We start from the raw sequence: 22,685 nt of genomic DNA on the forward strand, positions 1-22,685 counted from the left end.
TAACTGAACTCCAGGACAAACATTTCCCATCAACCACCATCCTCTGTTGTCTTACAGAGCCAATTTCTGATTCAAACTGCTAAATCGCCCTCAATCCCATGCTTCCATATTTCCTGCAATAGCCTACCGTGGGGAACCTTATCAAACGCTTTACTGAAATCTATATACAGAGGAATCTCGATTATCCAAATATCAATTATCCGAATTTCGGGCTATTCAAAGAAGATCTCAAGGTCCCGATAGAAACATTATATCAAAGAGGTGTTTCCAACAGTAATCGCGTCTTTTGTTTACAATGATTAAAAATGAATTTGGCTTACTGAGAACAGTCCTGGACATCGATGGGAGCCCAGGCACCGTCTCCAAATGACTGACTGCCTGCCCTCTCTTTCTCTCCCCACACTTTCCCTGAAATTCTACACAGGGGTGTACCCTAAACTCCCTTCACCAGGTAATCTCTCCAACATTGTCCTGTACAGGGCAAAGGTGGAACTTGTCAAAAAGTTGTGTGTGTGACGGTGGGGACGGATTTGGGGACGGGGGTGTGCTGCTGCCTAGTGTCCTGAACAGGGAGTGGACTTAGCAACTGCTCACTGTGTCAATCCCATTGAACTGATGGGATGGGGGGTGTGGGAAGCAGGAGGCTTCAGTAATACTGCAGGTCCCTTACACGTGTGTGTCTCTGGTCAGAAACAAACCCTGAGACAGAGAGGGAGCAGGGCAGGCAGGGCGAGGAATAAGGGAACTTCAGAAAACTCTGAGCCCCCAGAAGAGAAGCATTGAATCAATTAACCAAATAATCAATTATCCGAATGAAATTCTGCTAGCCCATCTCATTTGGATAATTGAGGTTCCTCCATACACCCCATCAACAATCCTCAACTATTCTTTGCAAATGCAGTGAACCAATATTGGCATAGAATTTGGGATTGTAGTGTCCAAACAAGCTTGATTTGTCCATCCACCCAAGGATACAACTGTGGCCAATAAGCAGTCTGTCAAAATATATAGTGAAGGATGGTAACAGTGAGAAAAAGCCCTTTACTCATCAAATTCATTCCTTCCACCTGAAGAATGCTTCATTTTAAACTCGAGGGGAAGCTGTCTCTTACACATCCCCTTTGGGTCAGGTGGTCGAATGTGACAATTATTTTTAGCTCAACCCTCTTCGATGTTGGCATGTGGCTGTTCATGGATCACAACTGCGCTTGCCATGGAATATTTAGTCAGGGTTTGTAGTCTTCAGTTAAAATATGTCGAGACAATGAAAGACGTCATCCTCTGCATCCAAGAAATGCCCGGCAGCCAACGAAGCACTTTTGGAGTATAGCCACTATTGCAATCTAAGAAAATCTGCCAGCTGATTAATATACAGCAAGATCCCAGAGGCAGCAGTGTGACAAATGACCAGACCATCTGTTTTGATTGTTTATCTTGAATAGAAATTTTAGCCAAAGTAGTCAGCTGAGCTCCTACTACTCTTCAAATTTCTGTGGAATCATTGACTCATACTTAAGAGGGAGCCCCAGTTGAAGCTTTTGTACAATAGACCACCCCCTGACAGTGCCATATCCCCTCAGTAATGACCTGCAGTGACAAACCTGTGCTCCGGTCTCTGGAGTGGAACTTGATCAGGTGATCTTGTGATAGCTCGGGGGGTACAACCAGATGAGCCACAGCTGGTGAAGCAGAAGTGGGTGAGTAATCCAAGACAGTTTAGACCAAAGCTGAGGTGATATTTTTCACTTCTGATTGTTTGTTTCATTTTTATGGCTTTCTGAACTGACTGTCTCTGTTTTTAACCAGCCAAAAAGATGAGTTAACCATTGTTCCCGTTTTGGTTGGAGCCCTGAGTGATTCCAAAGAACAGATGTACGGGGAGCTCTTCAGTAAATACCTAGCTGATCCTCTAAACCTCTTTGTGATTTCATCAGATTTCTGTCACTGGGGTATGTACGAGTTTAAATCGGATTGGTACTTTTGGAAGGAATCTGAGGAGGGGCATTTTTTTCTTCGTAATTTTGTCATTGAGCAACCCTCCCTGCTTCAAGATTTCTGGTTAATCTGTGTCCAAACTTCATCCTAAACAACAGCTTCACAGTGTGTGTGCATACACAGGTGCGCACACCCATGCATAAATATACCTGTGCATTCATGCACACACGTCCAATCATAAACTTGTGTTACATATCCTCCGGCCACGTAGTGTGCTCCCATATTTACACTATCCTCTTTAAATCAACAGAGTCAAATTCGTTAGAAGGTAAATGCAGAAACTGAATACAGAATCTGAGTCCAAACTTTGAGGGCTAAGTAAGTTGGACTCTTAGGATGGCAGTGCCATTAAAAGCTCACTGCTCCACCCCTACTTTCTGTGCTTGTATATAAATACACAGCATGGATAAAGTGTTTACTTTAGCTAGTGTGTTCATAAATATTGAGGGTATTTTGTTGCCTTTTTGGTCTTTACATCAAAAGATTAGATTAGATTAGATTACTTAGTGTGGAAACAGGCCCTTTGGCCCAACAAGTCCACACCGACCTGCCGAAGCGCAACCCACCCATACCCCTACATTTACCCCTATTACCTAACACTACGGGCAATTTATCCTGGCCAATTCACCTGACCCGCACATCTTTGGACTGTGGGAGGAAACCGGAGCACCCGGAGGAAACCCACACAGACACGGGGAGAATGTGCAAACTCCACACAGTTAGTCGCCTGAGTCGGGAATTGAACCCGGGTCTCCAGGTGCTGTGAGGCAGCAGTGCTAACCACTGTGCCACCGTGCCGCCCACAAAAGACTTCCAGATGTCTTCAGAAATATTTTTGTCTGATATTTTAGTAATCTGTTGCAATCCTGGTAGGGAGCACTGACATTCAGAGAAATTCAAACACCCAGTAATTAACTGGTGGAGCTGCACTATACGTTTTCATGTTTTTAAACAAAAACAAGCTTTATTGTACATGCAAAGAAAATTAAACAAGAGCAGGCACTACCAATGTAACACTATAATCTATAACTGTGGTATGAATCCAGTTTATTTTTTACGACCCAACCCCCAAGATTATTCTTACTACAAAATCTTGAAGTTCATTTATCTGGCACCAACCCAAAGGATCACCACAGCCTTCAGAAATCACTTGGATTTCTTTTCAGTGTTCCAACTATAATGAGAGGTGTGGATTTTCTTGGGGATCCTGCCATTAGAGTTTGGCTCAGCAAACCTGTAATTTTATTTAAAAGCCACATGCCTTTTCCCCATCGATTTGTGTGAGCTTTATGCATCCTTTCTTCAGGATTTGAACATCGGAAACATCTCCGATTCCCAATGATTTTCTAAGTCCCCTTAATTTCTCCACAGCCGCTGCCCCTAAGGCTTTATCCAGTTCCTGGCAGTTGTTTTTTCACTGCGTATACCAAACTGACTGGCTGCTACAGGGATAACTGCCTCTTACTGTGAGAACCACTTTTTTTTAAACTGGTAGCTTTCAGCTAGGCCCATCTTCCAGCTTTGTTTCCTTTCGTGCAAACTCTCAAGTCTTCAAATCGAGCTCAGGCCCCAGTCGCATTCTTCGAGAAAACACTAACCCAAGAGTTTTGTTTCAATGTGCAAGCCTGGCTGATACCTCCTTTTGCTCCCTTGATTTGGTGATCTACAACCTGCGGAAAAAAAACCAAATCTGCATCTAACTTCAGTGAGGACTGAGCAAGCTGAATCAAACAAAACGGAAACTTCGGCCCCACAATCCATTTCTGTCCTAACTCTGTTTGCTTTCAGGGGTTCCAAATAGAAATGTCAATTGACTATCTTGCCTTCAGCATAGCTCTTTGATCTGCAACACACGTGAATAATTTAGATCTCTAATAGGTAAAATTGCCCTTTCTCCAGAACAGCTGTCTCCGTCAAGAATCCTGCATGTTTACAAACTGTCTCAGCTTTTCATCTGGAGAAGACATAACCTGGCTCCATAAAAGATTTATGTTGCTTAACTGTTGTCTGTCTATCAGTTTAAAGCTTGGAGATGGGTCAATGTTTAAATTTCTTTGGATTATCATCTCTGACCTTTCAGGATAATCAGGTTAAACCTAGTGTGTTTATTCTTCCTTTACATTAGGGTTGTTTTATCACTTTCTTAATGAGGGCCTTTCCATTTACCTGACCAATTCAGTCTCCAACCTAAAAGTTACACATAAAATATTAATATAAACCATGAAGCTAAACAATTACAACAATCCCATTAATATATTTTAAAATTCTTAACCTTCCAGCTCATATTTTAATAATTTGTTAAGCAATACGTTTGTTTTCAAGTGTATGTCTCTAGCACTTAATGCGAGGGGATAATTGGATGTGATTTGCTTGTAATAGGCATATTAGACCCTTCTTTTCTGTCTCTACTCGACTGGGAGCTCGGGAGAGCTGAATGGGATCGTGGTTAGTTTTTTTTGCCTCTAGGGCTCGAGTCTGATTCTAACTCTGGATAAATAGACTGGGACATATTTCACTGGAGCATTGGGGGTGACCTTAAGGAGGTGTATAAAATCATGAGAGGTACAGATAAGGTGAATGGCAGGTATCTTCTCCCTAAGATGGATGATTTCAAGAATAGTTGACATTTTTAAGGCGAGAGGAGGAAGATTTAAAAAAAAGTCAAGGGGACAATGTTTTTACACAGTGGGTCGTGTGTGGAATTAACCTCCAGAGGAAGTGATGGATGCAAGTACAGTTATGATATTTAAAAGGCATTGGATAAATACATGAATAGGAAATATTTGGAAGGACAATAGCCAAGTGCAGGCAGGTGGGACTAGTTTAGTTTGGGATTATGGTTGGATCGAAGGGTCTGTTTCCATGCTATAGGACTCTGAAATGACAGTCTGATCACAGCCTAGTACTTGCCTGCACACAGCCAACTATTCCTAACCCAATACTAATTGGCAAACTCTGAGGTCTGAATCTAGTTGATGTAGAGAATGAGACAACCAGGTCTGAAGTAGGGGACAGTCCTCTCAGCTAGGTGCAGAACACAGGTTTACTAGATATCTGAACGTAGGGTGCTTGTTGAAGTACAACTTCCATAAATATTACTAACAAAGGTTTATTTATTTAAAAATAAAATTTCATTGCAGCCCAGAGCTGAATTTAGGTACTTTTTTTTTAAACATTGTCTTCCCATATACGATAGAACATTAATATGTAAAAACAATAACAGTGAGAGGATTAGGGTATAGGAATAGGGATGTTTTGCTGCAATTATACAGGACCTTTGGTGAGACCACACCTAGAATATTGTGTGCCAGTTTGATCTCTTGATCTGAGAAAGAATGTTCTTGCTAGAGGGAATGCAGTGGAGGTTTACTCAACTGATTCCTGGATGGCAGGGCTTGAAGTATGAGGAGAGGTTTGATCATTTAGGATTGTGTGCATTGGAGATCAGAAGAATGAAGGGGGATATCATAGAAACCTATAAAACTCTAACTGGACTAGACAGGGTGGGTGCACGAAAGGTGTTCCTGATGACTGGGGGTCACAGACCAAGGATATGAGTCAAGCTATTTAAGCTGAGGTGAGGAGAAATTTCTTCACCTCGAGCGCGATGAGCCTGTGGAATTCGCTACTACAGAAAGCAGTTGAGGTCAAAACGTATGATCTCAAGGTGCTGGATATTTCATTTGGGGCTAAAGAACCAAAGGGTACAGGGGAAAAGCAGGAACAAGTTATTGAGTTGGATGATCACCCATGATCATAATTAATGGTAGAGCAGGGTCAATTGGGTGATGCTCCTATCTTGATCATTTGATTTGGATTGTTATGTTAGCCAGCATTCAATATTTGACATGTATCTAATGTGTTTATTGTTCAGGTGCGGTGTGATATTGGAGTAGTCTTAAATCCTGTTATATTATCTCTTAATTCACTTGGCTGTCATTGAGTTCCATAGCTGGAGGAACTCAGCAATTTGTGCAGTTAACTTGGAATGAGGCTTGAAAGTTTGGGAACATTCTCTGTTAAAAAAAAATGGCAAAATTGATTAGTCTGAGCTGTCTCCCTAGATTTCAATCATGTCACAAACCAGAGAAGTAAGGGCCAAGAATGCCTTTGCAAGGTCTTTTACTCAACTGTTTTCCTTTGGCTTGAGATTGCTGACCTCACTGCCTGACCCCACAAATTTCAGTACAGAATTAATAATAGTTTTACTGACTGCCACACCTCTCGGTACATGGGATTCCTTTTTTAAAAGGGAACAGCCCAAAATCTGGCAGTAAAGGTTTTGCAGGGGCCACTTTAGTATTTCCTGAACTGTGGGAATGCACAGCAGGAGGACATTAGGTCCATTGAAGTACAAGGTTCTTCTGTGTTCGGACTATGATGTTTCTAACCCTGTTTAAAGCCTGACCCTCTGCCTCAGATTTCTGACCTTTGTTTTTTTTCAGGGCAGCGTTTTCGATACACGCATTATGATGAGAGTCAAGGGGAGATCTACAGATCGATTCAGCACTTGGATAAAATGGTATGGCAAGTGGCATGTTCTCTGAGGGAGGAGATCCTTAGCTGAGTTTCCTTCTGTAATCTTGTTCCAACTTTGTTATTTATCTGCTGCAAATGGCATATAACTGCAAGCTGAAATGCCCAAGGCAATTCCTTTGTCACTGAATGGATGGTTTCAATGTAGAACATTAAGTACAATAACAGGACCTTTGATTCAACTGACATATGGCAGTGTTTATTATTACAGTTCTCCTGTCTTCCTTCTCCATCTAACCATATCCGCATAATCTTCTCTTCCTTTCTCCATGTTTATCTAGCTTTATCTTAAATGCTTCAATTATCCAAAGTGGAGTAATTTCTACATTCTAGCCACTCCCTGGATCATTCTTGCTGTTTTTAAAAACTGGGAGTTATTTGATGACTATTTGAACTTTGTTACCTCTAATTTTGGTCTGTCCCCAAGTGAAAGCATTTTGATGACTCTTTGATCAATTTCCTTCAAGTCTTCTGTCAACAGTCAAGATAGATGGGACGAGTGAATTTGCTCCCCAAGCCCCCAAAATGCCTGCAAAAGTGTCATCACTAGGGCAACACATTGAGAAGAGTCACCACCTATACGTGGGGGAAAGATAGAATCTCTGAGGAGCTACTTCCCCAATCAGAGTTTATCTCCCCTATGCAGGCCACAGCAGCTTCCCCAGGTTCAGTTGACCTCCCACCCTTTGTGCTCCACTGGACACAGTACATGTGATTGGAGGAGCAGCAAGCTTGGGAGGGAGGGAAACCACTGATTGGAGGAGCAGGTCTGGTTGCTACCAGGATCAGCATAAGAGTATTGCGAGACCAGAACAGTGGCTGTTGAGCCTGGTGAGGACACATCAAGGCTTGTGACCAAGTTGCAGCCTGATTGGGTACGGTGGTGTCAAGATTAGCATCACCAGTCGTGGCCCAGGGTGGGTGGGGGTGAACAGCACTCGAGTGTCAGCCTGGTAGTGTTTGGGGGAAATGAGCAGGGGCAGTTGTGGTGTACCTGCCCCTGGACTGGAAGGCCCAGGTTCAACTCCCACCTGCTCCAGAGAGGTGAAACAACATCTCTGAACAACTTGTTTCGAAAATTTACAAAAAAAAAGCCAGAGTATCAGATGATCCACTAATTATCAGGAAAACAGGTAGCTCAAATCTTGTGCATTCTGCAACTTTACCAATCACTAACAAAGTTTATTGGAGCTTATTACCATTCATATTTTCCAAAATGATGAGAGGACACAGGATTTCCTGTAAGGAGGAGGCAGTCTGAGGAGCTGAGGTCTTATGATACTTTTTCTGATAACAAGGATGCCTATGTCAGGCTCCTTCTTATTGGCTACAGATCTGCCTTCAACACCATAATTCCAAATAAATTCAGTTCCAGAATCTGAGACCTAGGTCTCCGCTCCCCCACCACTATAACTGGATCTTCGACTTTCTGACTCATAGACCGCAATCAGTAAGAATAGGCGACAACACCACCTCCACGATAATCCCCAACACTGATGCACCACAAGCCCCTTACTGTACTCTTTTACAATCATGACTGTGTGGCCAAATTCTGCCCCCAACTCCATTTACAAGTTTGCTGGTGATGCCACCATTGTAGGCCAGATCTCAAACAACAACGAGACGGAGTACAGGAAAGAGATTGAGAACTTAGCAGCATAGTGTAAAGACATGATGGTGTACTCTCCATCAATGTCAGCAAAACGAAGAAGCTGGTCATTGACTTCAGGAAGTGGAGTGGAGGGCACGCCCCTGTCTGTATCAACGGTGCTGAGGTGGAGATGGTCGAGAGCATCAAGTTCCTGGGAGTGATGGTCACCAACAATCTGTCCTGGTCAATAAAGCACAACAAAGTTTCCTCAGGAGGCTAAGGAAATTTGGCATAGACCATAGAAAGCATCCTGTCTTGATGGATAATAGTACAGTGTGGCAACTGTTCTTCCCAGGACTGATAGAAACTAGAGTTGTGGGCACAGCCCAGTCCATTATGCAAACCAGCATCCCTTCCATTGACTCCCTCTATATTTCCTGCAGCCTTGGGAAAGCAACCAACATAATCAAAGACCTCTCCCACTCCAGTTATACCCTCTTCCGTTGGGCAGAGGATATACATTTTTGAATACACTTACAAACAGATTTCCTGCTTCTATCATACTTTTGAGTGGACCTCTCCAATGTTAATGTTTATATTGCTCTCTCTCTCTGCATCTTCTCTCTGGCTATAACACTATTCTGCACTCTGTTCTACTACCCTGATGTACTTTGTATGGTATGATCAGCCTGCAAAACAACACTCTTCACTGTATCTCTGTACATTTAACAACAATAAATCAAATCAATTCAAATTTAATTATTTATAGAGGTATAGAATCAAAAGAGTTGAATAATCAGCTGATTGTTTAATGTCATTTAGGGAAGGAAACTTTCATCCTAAACTGGTCTGGCCCAAAGCAATGTGTTTGACTTTTAACTGTTGTCCGGGCAATTCAGGAGGGCAACAAATTTGGGCGTGAAAGAATGAATTAGAAAGAAGAGTCAGCATCCTGCATTCAATATTTTCATGGTTTTCTTGAAGTAATGAAATGGCCAGGTGTTTGAAGTGTGCGAGTGTGAACTCATCACTAGTTGGTGTTCAGCCAGTGAATGAGTGGAAGTGAGCAGTTTCCATTTATGGCGGTGGTTACATTGAAAGATTTAATTTGCTAGCGTAATGACAGTCACTGAATCTGCTTGGCTTTGTGTTTCCTCATGACCTGACATTCACACAGTGCATGCTGGTTTCTGAAGGTGGCAAGACTAGTAATGTTCCCTGAACTTGGATATTTTTGCATTAGGTTACAAAATGGTTCATAACATAGTCTCTCTCTCTCTGCCACTTGATCTGTTTTGTTTCAGGGTATGGATATTATTGAACAACTAGATGCTGTATCATTTAACAACTATTTGAAGAAATACCACAATACAATCTGCGGTCGCCACCCAATTGGTGTTCTGCTCAACGTAAGCTGCAGTTAATTATTTTTTCTCCTTTAGACCTCTATATTGTAAGACCATTTGCTAGTTGTGGTTAACTGTATTCCTTACATTGCGATGAGTTAGTCCTACTTTTAGTTATTTCAGTTGTGGATTTCCAAAATTTTGTAATGGGGAGTCCGGTTTATCAACTACAGGAAGAGCACACTCAGATTTTAATTGCTTTGAGTTGGAAAAAGCTTGAATTGAGTGAAGATGCCATTCCATACCAGAAAGACGTATCCAAAAATGAAATTCATACATTTGGGTTTTATGTTTATGTTCAGCCTATGAGTATATAAACATTACAGCTGCATGTGTCTTAAAGGCTAAGTGAATCAATTGGGAGTCCAAAGAGGTAATTGTTCCAGGTTCCTAACCGCTGTCATAATTTCCATTTATTTTATCACACGCAGAAGCTAAAAGTGGTTGTAACAAATGCGACTGCACAGTCAAAGATTGTAGTCCTGCTGCACTCCCATTGCATTAACCCATTCCTTTTCCAATAATTCTGGGAAACATTAAAAGTTATTAAAATGGGTAGAGGGTGTTAGCAGCTCGGTGTTTAGTTTTTCCGATTGACATGAAAAAACACAAGAAAAATCAGATCCTAAAGCAACTCCATCTCTCTGCCACTATGAATCTACTAACTACCCAGAGCATGAGAGAAACCATCCCTGTACTTGCTGATCAGACCATTGTGTAGCTAAGGTTAGCGGAAGTGGTACATAGTGTCGATAGGTTTGTTGTCAAAAAGCACCAGTGAACATATGCAGCCAGTATCTGTCTTTCTGGTCTCTCTGTGCCCTCTTAGAGTTTGCTGATGGGACCATCTTCTTCTGTCTTTCAGGCTGTGGCAGAATTGAGGAAGAGTGGAATGAACATGGCGTTTTCCTTCCTAAACTATGCCCAATCAAGTCAATGCAAAAACTGGGAGGATAGCTCGGTTAGCTATGCCGCGGGTACTTTGATGGTCCACTGAATCATCGCTACTCAGGAAAGCCACTGCATCCTCGGTCTCCTGGTCCCAGCCTTCCCTTAAAGACATACCTCCATTATTTGGAGCTATCTAATGTTGAACTTTTGAACTTTCTTGAGGTGTAGTCCCTCATAGTTTTGACTGACGTGCTTTCTTTGTGTTTTCTTTAAGCTGGAGTGCGGTACTGGATGACGTGACCTAGTGTTAAGGTGGCCAATGGCGACGTATAAAAGTGTAGACACTTACTTGCTTACAGATAGATCTGCAGGTGTGGGTGAGAGTGTACCGTTCATATTCCCATCAGTTGCATTTATAATCTCATACCATAGTTACTCAAGATATAAGCTGCAGTGCAAACAGCTGCTGCCAACATTGTATAAGGTTTTTTTGTTTAGTTGCTAATAAAGGGCTACACACACCAAAATGGTCTTATGATTTAGATTTCCTGCTATCTGATGTGTAATCTGAATTTTGTCACTAACTGTAGTGTTTTTATTATCTATTTTTAAAAACAATTAAAGTTTAATTCTTTTCTTGATTATTTTCATTGCTTATAGCACATAGTTTCTAAATTTACTTGAATGTTACTCCAAGCAGGATGGATCCCATCAGTCTCCCCTCACATTTTTTTTGTTCTGTAGGGTTATTTCTGTAGAGTAAGTCCTGGCTTAGCCTGCTTAATATCGATTTGCTTTAATGTTGTAATATAGTGACATTGTCAGTTTCTCTTCAGGGTCATTCATTACAGACTTCCTGTTCTCTGCATTCTATTCTTAAATTACTTTCCTCACAGCACCAGGCTGCCCTCCTCACCCTCTGTTCTTAACTTAGGCCCTGGGTTCCTCATCATTGCTGTACTCTCTCTGACACTTGAGAGCTGTCTCGTTAGTCAATTTAAGTAGCTCCAGCAGCCCCAAGTCAGTTTTATATTTTGCAAGTTTTTCTTTTTCAATTAGGAATGGAGTGTATGCTACGGTCTTTCGACTCGTGCTTTCCTCCGTGGGGGGAAATATCTGAAGGATCCAAACTTTTGTTTTTATTATTCCTATGAGTAAATAATGCTCACTCAAAATTTCTCTTTGAAGTCAAAAGTTGAAGGAACATCAATTTAAGTGAGGACTTAAACCTTTGAACTGAATATATATTAAGTATGGTGCTGATTGGAGAGGCTGAAAACCAACAGATCAAATACTCCGTCTATGAAACAACACACTAATTGGTTAAAATAATTAATTGACGTTGGAATCGAGGAAGGAATGGCGTTGGCGAAGTGCTGACAGGCCTGAAGTCCTGCTGCTATTGGCACAGCCAGGCTGCCACCATCTTAGTCCTGCATGATATCTGCGATCTGTCTTGGCTTGAATGCCTTGATTTCCTTCCATCTTACATCTGTAGTTATGCCATCCCTCAGACTATTGGACATAATACTTTGACTGCAGTCTCGTTGCTGTCTGGAGTTTGCAGCCTAATTGTTCTTTTAGGGGTGATAAGCCACCTTGAGTGGTGCAGTTCATGTAGAATGACCCAATAACCAGGAGGGAACAGTGAAATATGGATAAAAGAAAGTACTGTTAAAAAACAAAGCTGGAAATAAAACTAAGATCTAGAGATCATAAATGTCTCAGCTAGTCACAGAGATTGAGTGGAAAAACAAAAGGAGAAAAAGCTTTAGTTGAAAGGGTTAATTTGAGGATGGATTACATAGATTAGTCTCATTTTCCCTTACTAGAAGATCAAGAGCTGATTTAAAACATTTATGAGTAAAGAAGTTGAAAGGGTGCATGAGAAATAATTTCCTTTGGTACAATGAGGCATAATGTTAAAAACAAAGCTTGTGTCAGGAACTGAAATGCTCCATAAACATTTGAAGGCAGATTGAGAATTTCAAAGCTGAAGTTAATAGATATTTTCCTTAGGCCGAGTGTACTAAGGTGCAGGGGTCTGGAATAACGGGATGGTAGGTACACTTCACCACACTTAATTAGAACTGGATTAATTATAGTAATGAACGTAATTGTAAGAATATTAGCCTCCAAGGTTAAATTGTCCCAACTATGTTTACAAGTAAGCTAAAATACAACAGCAATAAAGCAATATTAACCAATACAATATAAACAAACTCTAATCGGTCTACAAGGAGCTAATTGGTCCATTTGGACAAGCTGCTTATTAATGAGTTTACGCTCTCTCTCTTTTGGATCAACAGGCCTTTTCAGTCCAGTCTTTCAAATCTGTAAATCTTAACTTACCAGAACCAAACAATATTTGTGACTGCCCAAACTATCTGCACAATTTGTTAATTACCAGTTTGTCTGCTCTTAATCAGCAGCTCTGTGACACACGTTGTTGTCAGCACTTATTCAACAAGAACCTGCTTGTTGACACTCAGTTTGGGTTCTCCTAAGACTGGTACAGCCTTAGGCCAAATATGGACAAAAATCTTCAGAAGGGAGCATTTTCCTTATTTTGACATCAAGCAGCTCTAGCAACCTCCACCAGATATGGTGAGGATCCTTTGAAGTGGATGGTTAATCCACACTGCCAGTGAACTACCCCGTTTTATGGAGTGGTGAGGGAGGAGCTGCCTCATCGTATCACAGTTATTTTCATATCTTTTTAAAAGCATGCTGAGTGAGAAGCTTGGTAAACCATATTTTGGCTGATTTCAACTGAGGCAATTAAAACTGGTGACATGTCCTCAGTTGGACAGACGTTTGGGCTTGAAATAGCTGGGTTTCCTTCCAGGTTGTCCTTTTGCAGCACAGAAATAGGCACTGGGCTGAAGAAATGGTTAAATCTGAGATTCTCGGGTTAAAGGTGAACCACCACAGAGGTTCGGACCTTGGTAGGCAAGATCTTTGACAAAAGGGAGAGGTGGAAATCTGCAGAGCAGAAGGTGGCTTGTTCCTTGCAGTTCAGGCTGTGTACTTTTCCTCGCCTTGTTTTTTACTCTTGTGGTAGTGTGTGTAATCGTTGTACAACTCCTTAAACACTTCCCTCACGCCTGTCTGTAATAATGTATTGAGGAACCGGAGATCGTTCTCTGTGACTAGATCCAGGAGATGATAGATTCCTGCTGTCAAATGTCTTTTCACATCTGTGTTGAGGGTGACCTGAAAATAAAAGAAAACAACAGCCTGGTAGGAACCCCTTCGAAATAAAAACAACAGATGTAAGAACCCTTCACTGTCAAGTGTAACAATATTAAGAAAATGAGGTGTACTTTTGGACACCTTGAATTTCAGCATCTGCAGTTGTTTTTGTCACTAACCAACTTTGGAGACGAGTAGCTGCTATTTTATTGGTAACTTTAGCGTTGGGCCCCCAATGGGAGATGTTTGCAATGTACGCCAATTTGAACCAACAATCTGTATGGCTTCAGCTCCATATTCCATCGGTCCACTGGCTCTGCTTGTGAAAGCCTCCAATGTGTAGGAGCCAGGGTTGTAGGGATCACAACTGACTGCTGAGAGCAACTCCTGAGCTTACCTTTTCCATTATGTTTATGACTGACTTCATGTTGGTTGGCAGGAGAATTGAGAACAGGTCGAGAGTCACAGGCACAAGCCATATTCCTGCCACACTATAGTATAATACAACAGGCTGCTACATGGTCTTAGTTCTACTGGCGTCACCTGCTATTGGAAGACTGTGCCGTCGAGTCCCGTTCAAGGACAGTTGCACTTCCTGTGATTCTGTCTTTCCAATGAGATGTTAAGTCATTATCTGCCCTTTCATAAAAGATCTTATGCTCTAGTTTGAAGAAAGGAAATTTATCCCTCAAAACAACACTATATACGTGATTATAATATTTTCATATCTTTTAAAAGCATGCTGAGCAGGAAGGTCACTAAACCATGTTTTTTTTGGCTGATCTCAACTGAGGCAATGAAAATGCGACACAGCCTCAGTTGGACAGAGGTTTGGGTTTGAAAGAGTTGGGTTTCCTTTCCAGCTTGGTCTTTTGTGAAGCACGGAATTAGGCACTGGCTGAAGAAATGGTTGAATCTATGATTCCCACCAACACTCTAGGATTGAAGGTAAACTGCTGAAAATGTGTTGCTGGAAAAGCGCAGCAGGTCAGGCAGCATCCAAGGAACAGGAAATTTGATGAAGGGCTTATGCCCGAAACATCGAATTTCCTGTTCCTTGGGTGCTGCCTGACCTGCTGCGCTTTTCCAGCAACATGTTTTCAGCTCTGATCTCCAGCATCTGCAGTCCCCACTTTCTCCTTAAAAGTGAACTGCCACAGTGGTGATGTGGAATGGTTTTGGGAATTTGCTCTGGTCAAAATTGGCTGCCACGTTATATCATTTTTGCAAATCAAATTTGTTTTGAAGTTGGGTCTCTCACCCATTCCCTTCCAACTCGGTTGCTAGGGTCCTGTTACTGAGCCTCAGCTGAATTGTTCACTTCTTTCTCAGTTCCTGCAATTACAAGTTGAGTCGGTTGGTGGCGGTGATTACCTTTTGTAGCTCGTTGATGTACTCTGCCACTGCAAAGGAGGAGAACATTGCAAATTTCTCTGCGTTTGATGCAATGTGAGTGCACATCCTTTCCACCAAATGTGCGCATTCTAGGACCACTTCACTGATCTTAGTCACACCTACAATAAAAGGACATTCATTAGAGATTCCAGGGCTCCAGCTTCTTATTGAAGCATATATAAACGTCCTACCCATTTTAGTACCTTTGTTGTTTTGTAGCATCAGGAATTGGGATACTACGTGGCACAATACTCATTGATTCACCCTCTCACAACATTGACCCAGTGATGCAACAACTCAGCACTGCTCAGCTATCCAAGCTTACCTGGAAAATCACTTTTGATGTTCAGGGGAAGGATGGCAAAAGTGAGGAGTAATGTTTCTCATCTTAAGTGTTCAGGCGTTGTCAGGTTCTCGTCTGCCCCAGCCTCTGTACAGTGACCTGATGCTGCAGCACTGTGATCCTACATCACACTCCAAATGGAGTTGGACAGCTTGAACTGACTTTTTCAGCCGCTAGTTTCAAACCCAGATCACTTCAGGAACCCGCTGCATCACTAGGTTCTTAATTATTTTCAAGGTCAGGTAAAATCACCATGGTCTTACCAGACCATAGGGCTACTCTCCCATGAAAGAGAGACTGTTGCTAGTGGTTTAACCCGAGGGTCACCAAGCCTCAGCTGAGGGGAGAGGTTGAGAAGCAGAGTCCTTCATGGTAACCACAGTCAGTGCAGAAATTAGTGCTACTGGCGTCACTCGGCATTGCTAACTTATGTCTCGAAGTATTTTGCAAAGTAATTGAACAAAAATTTATTAAAAATACTAAAGTTTAGAGAGCTTATGATTGATGTTTAAGGTTTAAATGCTTGTTGAAAACTTATACATTTGATTGTCTAATTATTTAGCATGTCACAAAGCCAAGCAATAGAATGAACTGTGGCCAAAAGAAGCTCTTTAAACCCACCTTCACATTTCGTTAATGGACTCCTTGACATGAGATGACGTTTGGACTGCAGCACAGCCTGCAATCTGGATGCTCTTAGTGAGCCCCTTGATGCTGGGTCATTGCACACACGCCTTGGCCACTCTGGAAACTATTCAAGAGGGACCACTGCCACATTGGGAGATCAAAGCTGGGTGGGACAGCAGTGAGGTCGATGATGAGAGAATGATTTCTAGCAAAGATCCTGGGCTGTTACTCCTTGGCGTGGTACGAGAGATGGCAGATTGCTAGTGGGTTGAGGAGTGGGTAGGCTTGGGTTGAAATAGACCTTCCCCTTCTCTGTTTAGACCTTTCCAGTTGCAAGTTGTCGCTCAGAACTGGTAACCCAGGGATGGAAGGTTAATCAGGGATTACCCATGAGGATGTGCATTTGGTGTGGACAGATTGGTACCACAATAGGAAGCAGGAATCTGCAGTGGAGTATGTGATGGTGAAAGCAGAGATCTTTTGGGTCTTGGCCTGTGATTTCCTACAAGGCACTGCTAAGTTTGTTTTTCTTTACTGCAGAGGTGCAGTTACTGCTTGTTGAAAAACATGGTCTCACTCCTCCCTTTGCCACTTAGTCATCAAGCTATGCAGCAAGGAAAGAGACCCTTCAGTCCAACCAGTCCATGCATTTCTACAACTTTCAGATACCTGCTCTTCCTCCACTCCCAATCTTGAGTGTCTCACCACTTTTAATTTCTCTAACATCCTCAGCTTCCTTGGCCATAAGCTTTGGAATTTTCACCTTAAACCTCTCAATCTTTCGACCTTCCATGGAGACAGCCCTTAAAACTTACCTCTTTGAACATGCTTTGGGTCACCTGCCCCTAGTAGATCATCATGTAGCACAATGTCACATTTACTTTGAATATGGTCCTGCGCAATGCCTTGAGACTAATTTACTATGCTGAAGATGATTTATAAATGCAGTACAAACAGAAAATGCTGCAAACACTTAACAGATAAAGCCAGTGCTCTTGACAAAATTTTAACTCATTTTTCTCTCTGTAGATGGTGCCTGACCTACACTTAGAAAATTTCTTGTTTTTAATTTTCAAATTTCCAGCAAAGGTTACATTTTGCTTTTTTAAAAAATAAATGCCAGTTGCTTTATGTGACATTTCAATAGCACATGTTTTAAAAGTGTGTTAATGGTATTCCTCTATGCCTCAGTATATGAATCTGTTATTCAAAAGTTTGCAAATTCAGGCACCAGAGTGGACACTAAAATTTGTGCTAAACTATTGATTCAGAATAAAAACCCTTTTAAATCTCTATGAAAGTCTTTTCCTGTCTAATTCAACACATGATTTTCAGCTAATGAAATAAGTGTCAGTGACAGTGACCACAAGACTATCATCAATGGTCATGAAGCCGGATTCACAAAGCTGTTATACTTACTGTTCTGGCTTATAGATAACTCTCGCTTCATAGGAATGTGGCTGACACTTAACTACTTGGGAAAAGACTGATGAAACCACTCAGTTCAGAGTACTTAGGGATGGGTAAAAAATGCTGGCCTTGCCATGGGTGCCAACATAGAGTCATAGAGATGTACAGCACGGAAACAGACCCTTTGGTCCAGCCCGTCCATGCCAACCAGATATTCCAACCCAATCTAGTCCCACCTGCCAGCACCCGGCCCATATCCCTCCAAACCCTTCCTATTCATATACCCATCCAAATGCCTTTTAAATGCTGCAATTGTACCAGCCTCCACCACATTCTCTGGCAGCTCATTCCATACATGTACCACCCTCTGCGTGAAAAAATTGCCCCTTGGCTCTCTTTTATATCTTTCCCCTCTCACCCTAAACCTACGCCCTCTAGTTTTGGACTCCCCGATCCCAGGGAAAAGACTTTGTCTATTTATCCTATCCATGCCCCTCATGATTTTGTAAACCTCTATAAGGTCACCCCTCAGCCTCCGACGCTCCAGGAAAAACAGCCCCAGCCTGTTCAGCCTCTCCCTGTAGCTCAGATCCTCCAACCCTGGCAACATCCTTGTAAATCTTTTCTGAACTCTTTCAAGTTTCACAACATCTTTCTGATAGGAAGGAGACCAGAATTGCACGCAATATTCCAACAGTGGCCTAACCAATGTCCTGTCCAGCCACAACATGACCTCAATACTCTGACCATAGGCTGCCAATTCAATGCATTTTCGAGGCAACTCAATGCAGTGTCTTCATCATGACACATCTCATATCTTCATCCCATCACCAATAACCTGCAGACTGAGGCTTAGGCTGGGTTCTACCAGGGTTTGCTTCTCCTGAGGAGGAGAAAGTGGGGACTTCAGATGCTGGAGATCAGAGCTGAAAATATGTTGCTGGAAAAGCGCAGCAGGTCAAAGAAGGGCTTATGCCCGAAACGTCGAACCTCCTGTTCCTTGGATGCTGCCTGACTTGCTGCGCTTTTCCAGCAACACATTTTCAGCTTTGCTTCTCCTAAACTCATTACAGCCTTCCTTCAAACATGATCGAAAGAGCTGAATTCTAGAGATGAGGTAAGAATGATTGCCTTTGTAACCAAGATTATATTTGGTCAAATGTGGCGTCAAGGAGCCCTATCAAGGGTGGAGTCAATGGGAATCAGGACGGAAAATCTTTGCTGGTTAAAATGTGGCATTTAGGAAGATGGTTGTGGACGTTAGAGACCAGCCTTAGGCTTGGGCTGATAAGTAGCAAGTAACATTTGGACTGCACACCTGCCAGGCAAAGGTCATCTCCTACAAGCAAGCTGCTAACAATCAATCATTCTTGACATTCAACGGCACTATCATTGCTGAATCTCCCACCATCAACATCTTGGGGATTACTACTGACCTGGATCTAAACTGAACTAGCCATATAAATACTGTAGATACAACAGTAGGTCAGAGGCTAGAAATCCTTCAGTGAATGACTCACCACCTGACTCCCTAAAGTCTATCCACTATTTATAAAGGCTAAAATCAGGATTGTGATGGAATACTCTCCACTTGTTTAGAGAAGTGCAGCTCCAAAGATACTTAGGAAGACTGACATCATCCAGGAAAAGCAGGTCCACTTGTTTGGCACCACGTCCACAAACATTCACTCCCTCCATTACCAATGCTCAACATTACCATATACAAGATGCACTGCAGACATTCTCTAAGGCTCCTCCGACAGCAACCTCCAAACCCACAAACATTATCCTCTGAAAGGACAAGGGCCGCTGACACAGCACCACCTACAAATTCATCTCCAAGCCACTTGCCATCCTGACGTGGTAATGTATGACTTTTCCTTCGGCGTCTATGGGTCAAAATCCTGGAGCTCACATATGCCAGTCTATCTACAGCACATGTTGGTTGTCAATAGCAACTGTGGTTCAATAAGGCAGCTCACCACCACCTTCTCAAGTGCAAATTGGGATGGGCAATAAAGGCTGGCCCAGGCAGTGAGGCCCAGATCCCATGAATGAATAAACGAAAGTGAAACAATTCAAGACAAATTTGTTCCGCACTGACCTTTATCGCCAACACATTTCTGATGCCCTTTATGCATAACTGAAAGCACCAGCCGGTTAAAGCACTTGAAGAAAGTAGGTGCTGCATTAAACAAAACCTGTGGACCAATGCAAAGGATCCCAGTGAATGATAATAGTTCCAATAGGGCAACAAGTAATAATTAAAGGCAGACCATTCCAAAAATACTCCCCTTTTCAAAAATGCCACACCCTTCAGTTAATATTGAGCCAGTCCGCATTCTCTCCAGGTGTCCTGTTAATCCCAGATCAGTAGGGTCCCAGATAAAGACGGCCATGTCGGGTGAATCTGGCCGAGAGCTCGCTGTCTGATACAGTCAGCTCCACCAGTCACATGTAAAGTTAGAGCTAGTTTTTTTCCAGTGAACGCAAAGGAGGACAGGAATGTCACAGTAATCAGCCCCTCATGCCACAGAATCCCTATAGTGTGGGAGCAGGCCATTTGGCCCATCAAGTCCACACCAACCCTCGAAAGGGCATCCCACCCAGATCCACCCCCATCCTACCCCTGTAACCCTGTATTTCCCATGACCCATGTAAATAAAGTTGCCCTCTGTTCCATGTAAAGGGATTTTCATTAGCAGTTTTTTTTTTAAGAACAAGGTTCCTGTACAGCAATGATTTGGAGGAACTGGTGTTGGACTGGGGTGGACAAAGTTAAAAATCACACAACACCAGGTTATAGTCCAACAGATTCATTTGGAAGCATTAGCTTTTGGAGTACTGCTCCTTTGCTCCGAAAACTAGCGCTTCCAAATAAACCTGTTGGACTATAACCTGGTGTTGTGTGATTTTTAACCCTGTAGCGCAAGGCTTCCTAAGGTCATAACCCTTCGAGGGATCAGTTGCCAAAATATTAGGGGGTCACATCATTCGATGTGCAAATGGCTGTCTGAGCTCCTTTAAAGCATTGCAGTTTTAAAAAATATGCTTGACTCAATTACTTGACCGTCAATCCTGTCCTAAAATTCCACCGGAAGGTAGGTGCTTTTTAACTGAAAAACCCTGAGAGTAAAAATATCCCACTACCTCCATCACAGCTCTTCTTCATCCCCTCAACCTGTCCACAGTCATTCACCACCTAGCAGACATCTTAAATCTCCTATCCCCACAGGCACAATATCCCCACCCCCATTCCACACAGGCACTTCTCTCACTCAACCCCTCCTCCCCACCCCACACAAAAGCATCTCCCCTCTCCCCCTCCACAGGTGACCCCTCTGTACCCCCATCACACACTCAGCTCTAGGTGACACTGAGCATTGAAAAAAAGGTCACGATGAGAAATGTGTTTGGGAAGTCCCACTGAAGCACAAAATCAAACAGCAAACATGATCAGGAAATATTATATTTTTAAAGTCACCCTCATTTTAAATAAAGTGAAAGTACAATAGAAAACTGAATGCAACTATACCTTTAACCACCAGTACACTGTAGCTTTAACTGTCAGTGGACTTTCTGTAACGGGATGATGGTATGCGAACATCGAACAATTCTTCAATCCCATCAAAAGGGGTGGGGGGTGCATTCTAATAGATTCCAGTAAAGGAGGTGACAGCCCTCTCTACTACCATCCTGAAAAAGGCTAAGCCCTCAGCACAGGCCTCTCCTGACACAGGTTCACAGTTAATTGTCTATTTAATGGCCTCATTTGGCACACTGAAACTGTAGGAGCTGCCGGTACTTCGGTGTGGACAAGGGTCGGCACATTGGCATTAATGAGCTCCACATACTCCATCTTCAAACCCATTGGTGGACAGGAACATAGGAACAGGAGGAGGACATGGAGTCTACATATACTACATCCATTGGCTCTCCTTTATCAATTTTGTTAGTAAGATCATCAAAACTTCCAAGAAATTTCGAAATACAATTTCCCATTCACTAATGCTTGCTCTTAATGATCTGATTGGACATCATCAACCAGGTGTCTAGTGATCACATCTTTTTCCCTTCTATTGAGGTAAGGCTTATAGGTCCTGGTTTCAACTCTGGTCTCCAGCATCTACAGTCCTCCTCGTTGACTAATACAGCCCACAGTAACTTATCCAGGCCACACTTTAAATTTGCTGTCTCACCACCTCATCAGGCACAGTGCAGGGCAAGACAGACAGGACAAAATCTGACTGACAAGGTCAGAGAAGGAGGTAGTCCCATCCTGAAGCTGCATCCTCCAGTGCAGGGATCAGCAGACTAGTTTGGAACAGGCATGGAGAAGATGACCCTTATTACACCCAGTAGCACCAGCTTACCTTAGTCTGAGACTGCACTATAGCAAACAGCACCTCCTGGATGGCTCGAAAAATAGATCCATACTCATCCAGCTGAAGATGATCGAGTGGAACACACAACAAAGCATTAAACGCAAGCGTCACATGATGTGGGTTCGAGAGAATGCCTTCTCCCTGCTGGACCAGAATTGCCAAGGTCTCCAAACTGAGCACAGTGATCCTAAAGCCCTCGGCCTGATCCAGGGCTGCTTCCTTACACAAAACCTGGAAAACCAAAGTGCTTCAAAGGTAACAGTGAAAGGTTGTCATCAGTCAGTGCATTGCACGGTAAGTTCAAACTGTAAGTAGGTATTAAGAATTCTGAAATCTGATGTTCTGGGTTCAAGTCCCCTTTCAAGGGATTCGGAACAACAAAGCAGACTGACGCTCCGGTACAGTACTGAGGGAGAGTCACACTGTCACAAGTGTTTGTTTGGACGAAATTTTAAAGAGGTCCCACTTGCTAGCTTTGCTGGATTTAAGAGACCCTATGGCACTATTTTAAAAAAAGAGCATTTGAATAAATGTGAGGCACTGTGTTTTGGTAAAGCAAATCAGGGCAGGATTTATATGGTTAATGTTAGGGTCCTGGAGATGTTGCCAATCAAAGAGACCTTGGGGTACAGGTTCATAGTTCTTTATCGGTGGACTCGCAGGTAGACAGGGTAGTGAAGGTGGTGTTTCGTACAATTGCCTTTATTGGTCTGTGCATTGAGTACAGGAGTTTTGTTATGGGGAGTATAGATGTCACATTGTGGCTGTACATTTTTGGAACACTGCATTCAATTATAGTCTCCTTGCTATAGAAAAGATGTTGTGAAACTTGAAAGGGTTCAGAAAAGATTTACGAGGATGTTGCTGGGGTTGGAGGGTTTGAGCTATAGGGAGAGGCTGAACAGGCTGGG

At 42.6% G+C, this 22,685-nt stretch overlaps 2 protein-coding genes across 3 annotated transcripts in view; one reads left to right on the top strand and one right to left on the bottom strand.

The window, feature by feature from the left end:
- memo1 (mediator of cell motility 1) overlaps positions 1 to 11,063 on the top strand; it is a 52,123-nt gene extending 41,060 nt beyond the window's left edge. The window contains exons 6-9 of the mRNA XM_060831783.1: positions 1,807 to 1,949; positions 6,441 to 6,517; positions 9,427 to 9,531; positions 10,394 to 11,063. Of these exons, the coding sequence (XP_060687766.1) occupies positions 1,807 to 1,949; positions 6,441 to 6,517; positions 9,427 to 9,531; positions 10,394 to 10,525 (457 nt within the window). The 3' untranslated portion in view covers positions 10,526 to 11,063. The remainder of the gene's footprint in view (positions 1 to 1,806; positions 1,950 to 6,440; positions 6,518 to 9,426; positions 9,532 to 10,393) is intronic.
- Positions 11,064 to 12,309: 1,246 nt separating this feature from the next.
- The window catches only part of urb2 (URB2 ribosome biogenesis homolog), a 35,790-nt gene continuing 25,414 nt past the window's right edge, over positions 12,310 to 22,685 (bottom strand). Inside the window, exons 7-10 of one of the 2 annotated variants that reach the window (XM_060831780.1) lie at positions 21,763 to 22,005; positions 19,494 to 19,590; positions 14,989 to 15,128; positions 12,310 to 13,635 (exon numbers count right to left, since the gene is read on the bottom strand). In XM_060831780.1, coding sequence (XP_060687763.1) covers positions 13,438 to 13,635; positions 14,989 to 15,128; positions 19,494 to 19,590; positions 21,763 to 22,005 — 678 coding nt within the window. In that variant the 3' untranslated portion in view covers positions 12,310 to 13,437. The remainder of the gene's footprint in view (positions 13,636 to 14,988; positions 15,129 to 19,493; positions 19,591 to 21,762; positions 22,006 to 22,685) is intronic. The other variant, XM_060831781.1, reaches the window with a different exon arrangement.

Source organism: Hemiscyllium ocellatum, chromosome 10 (genome assembly GCF_020745735.1).
Source record: "Hemiscyllium ocellatum isolate sHemOce1 chromosome 10, sHemOce1.pat.X.cur, whole genome shotgun sequence".
NCBI lineage: Eukaryota > Metazoa > Chordata > Chondrichthyes > Orectolobiformes > Hemiscylliidae > Hemiscyllium > Hemiscyllium ocellatum.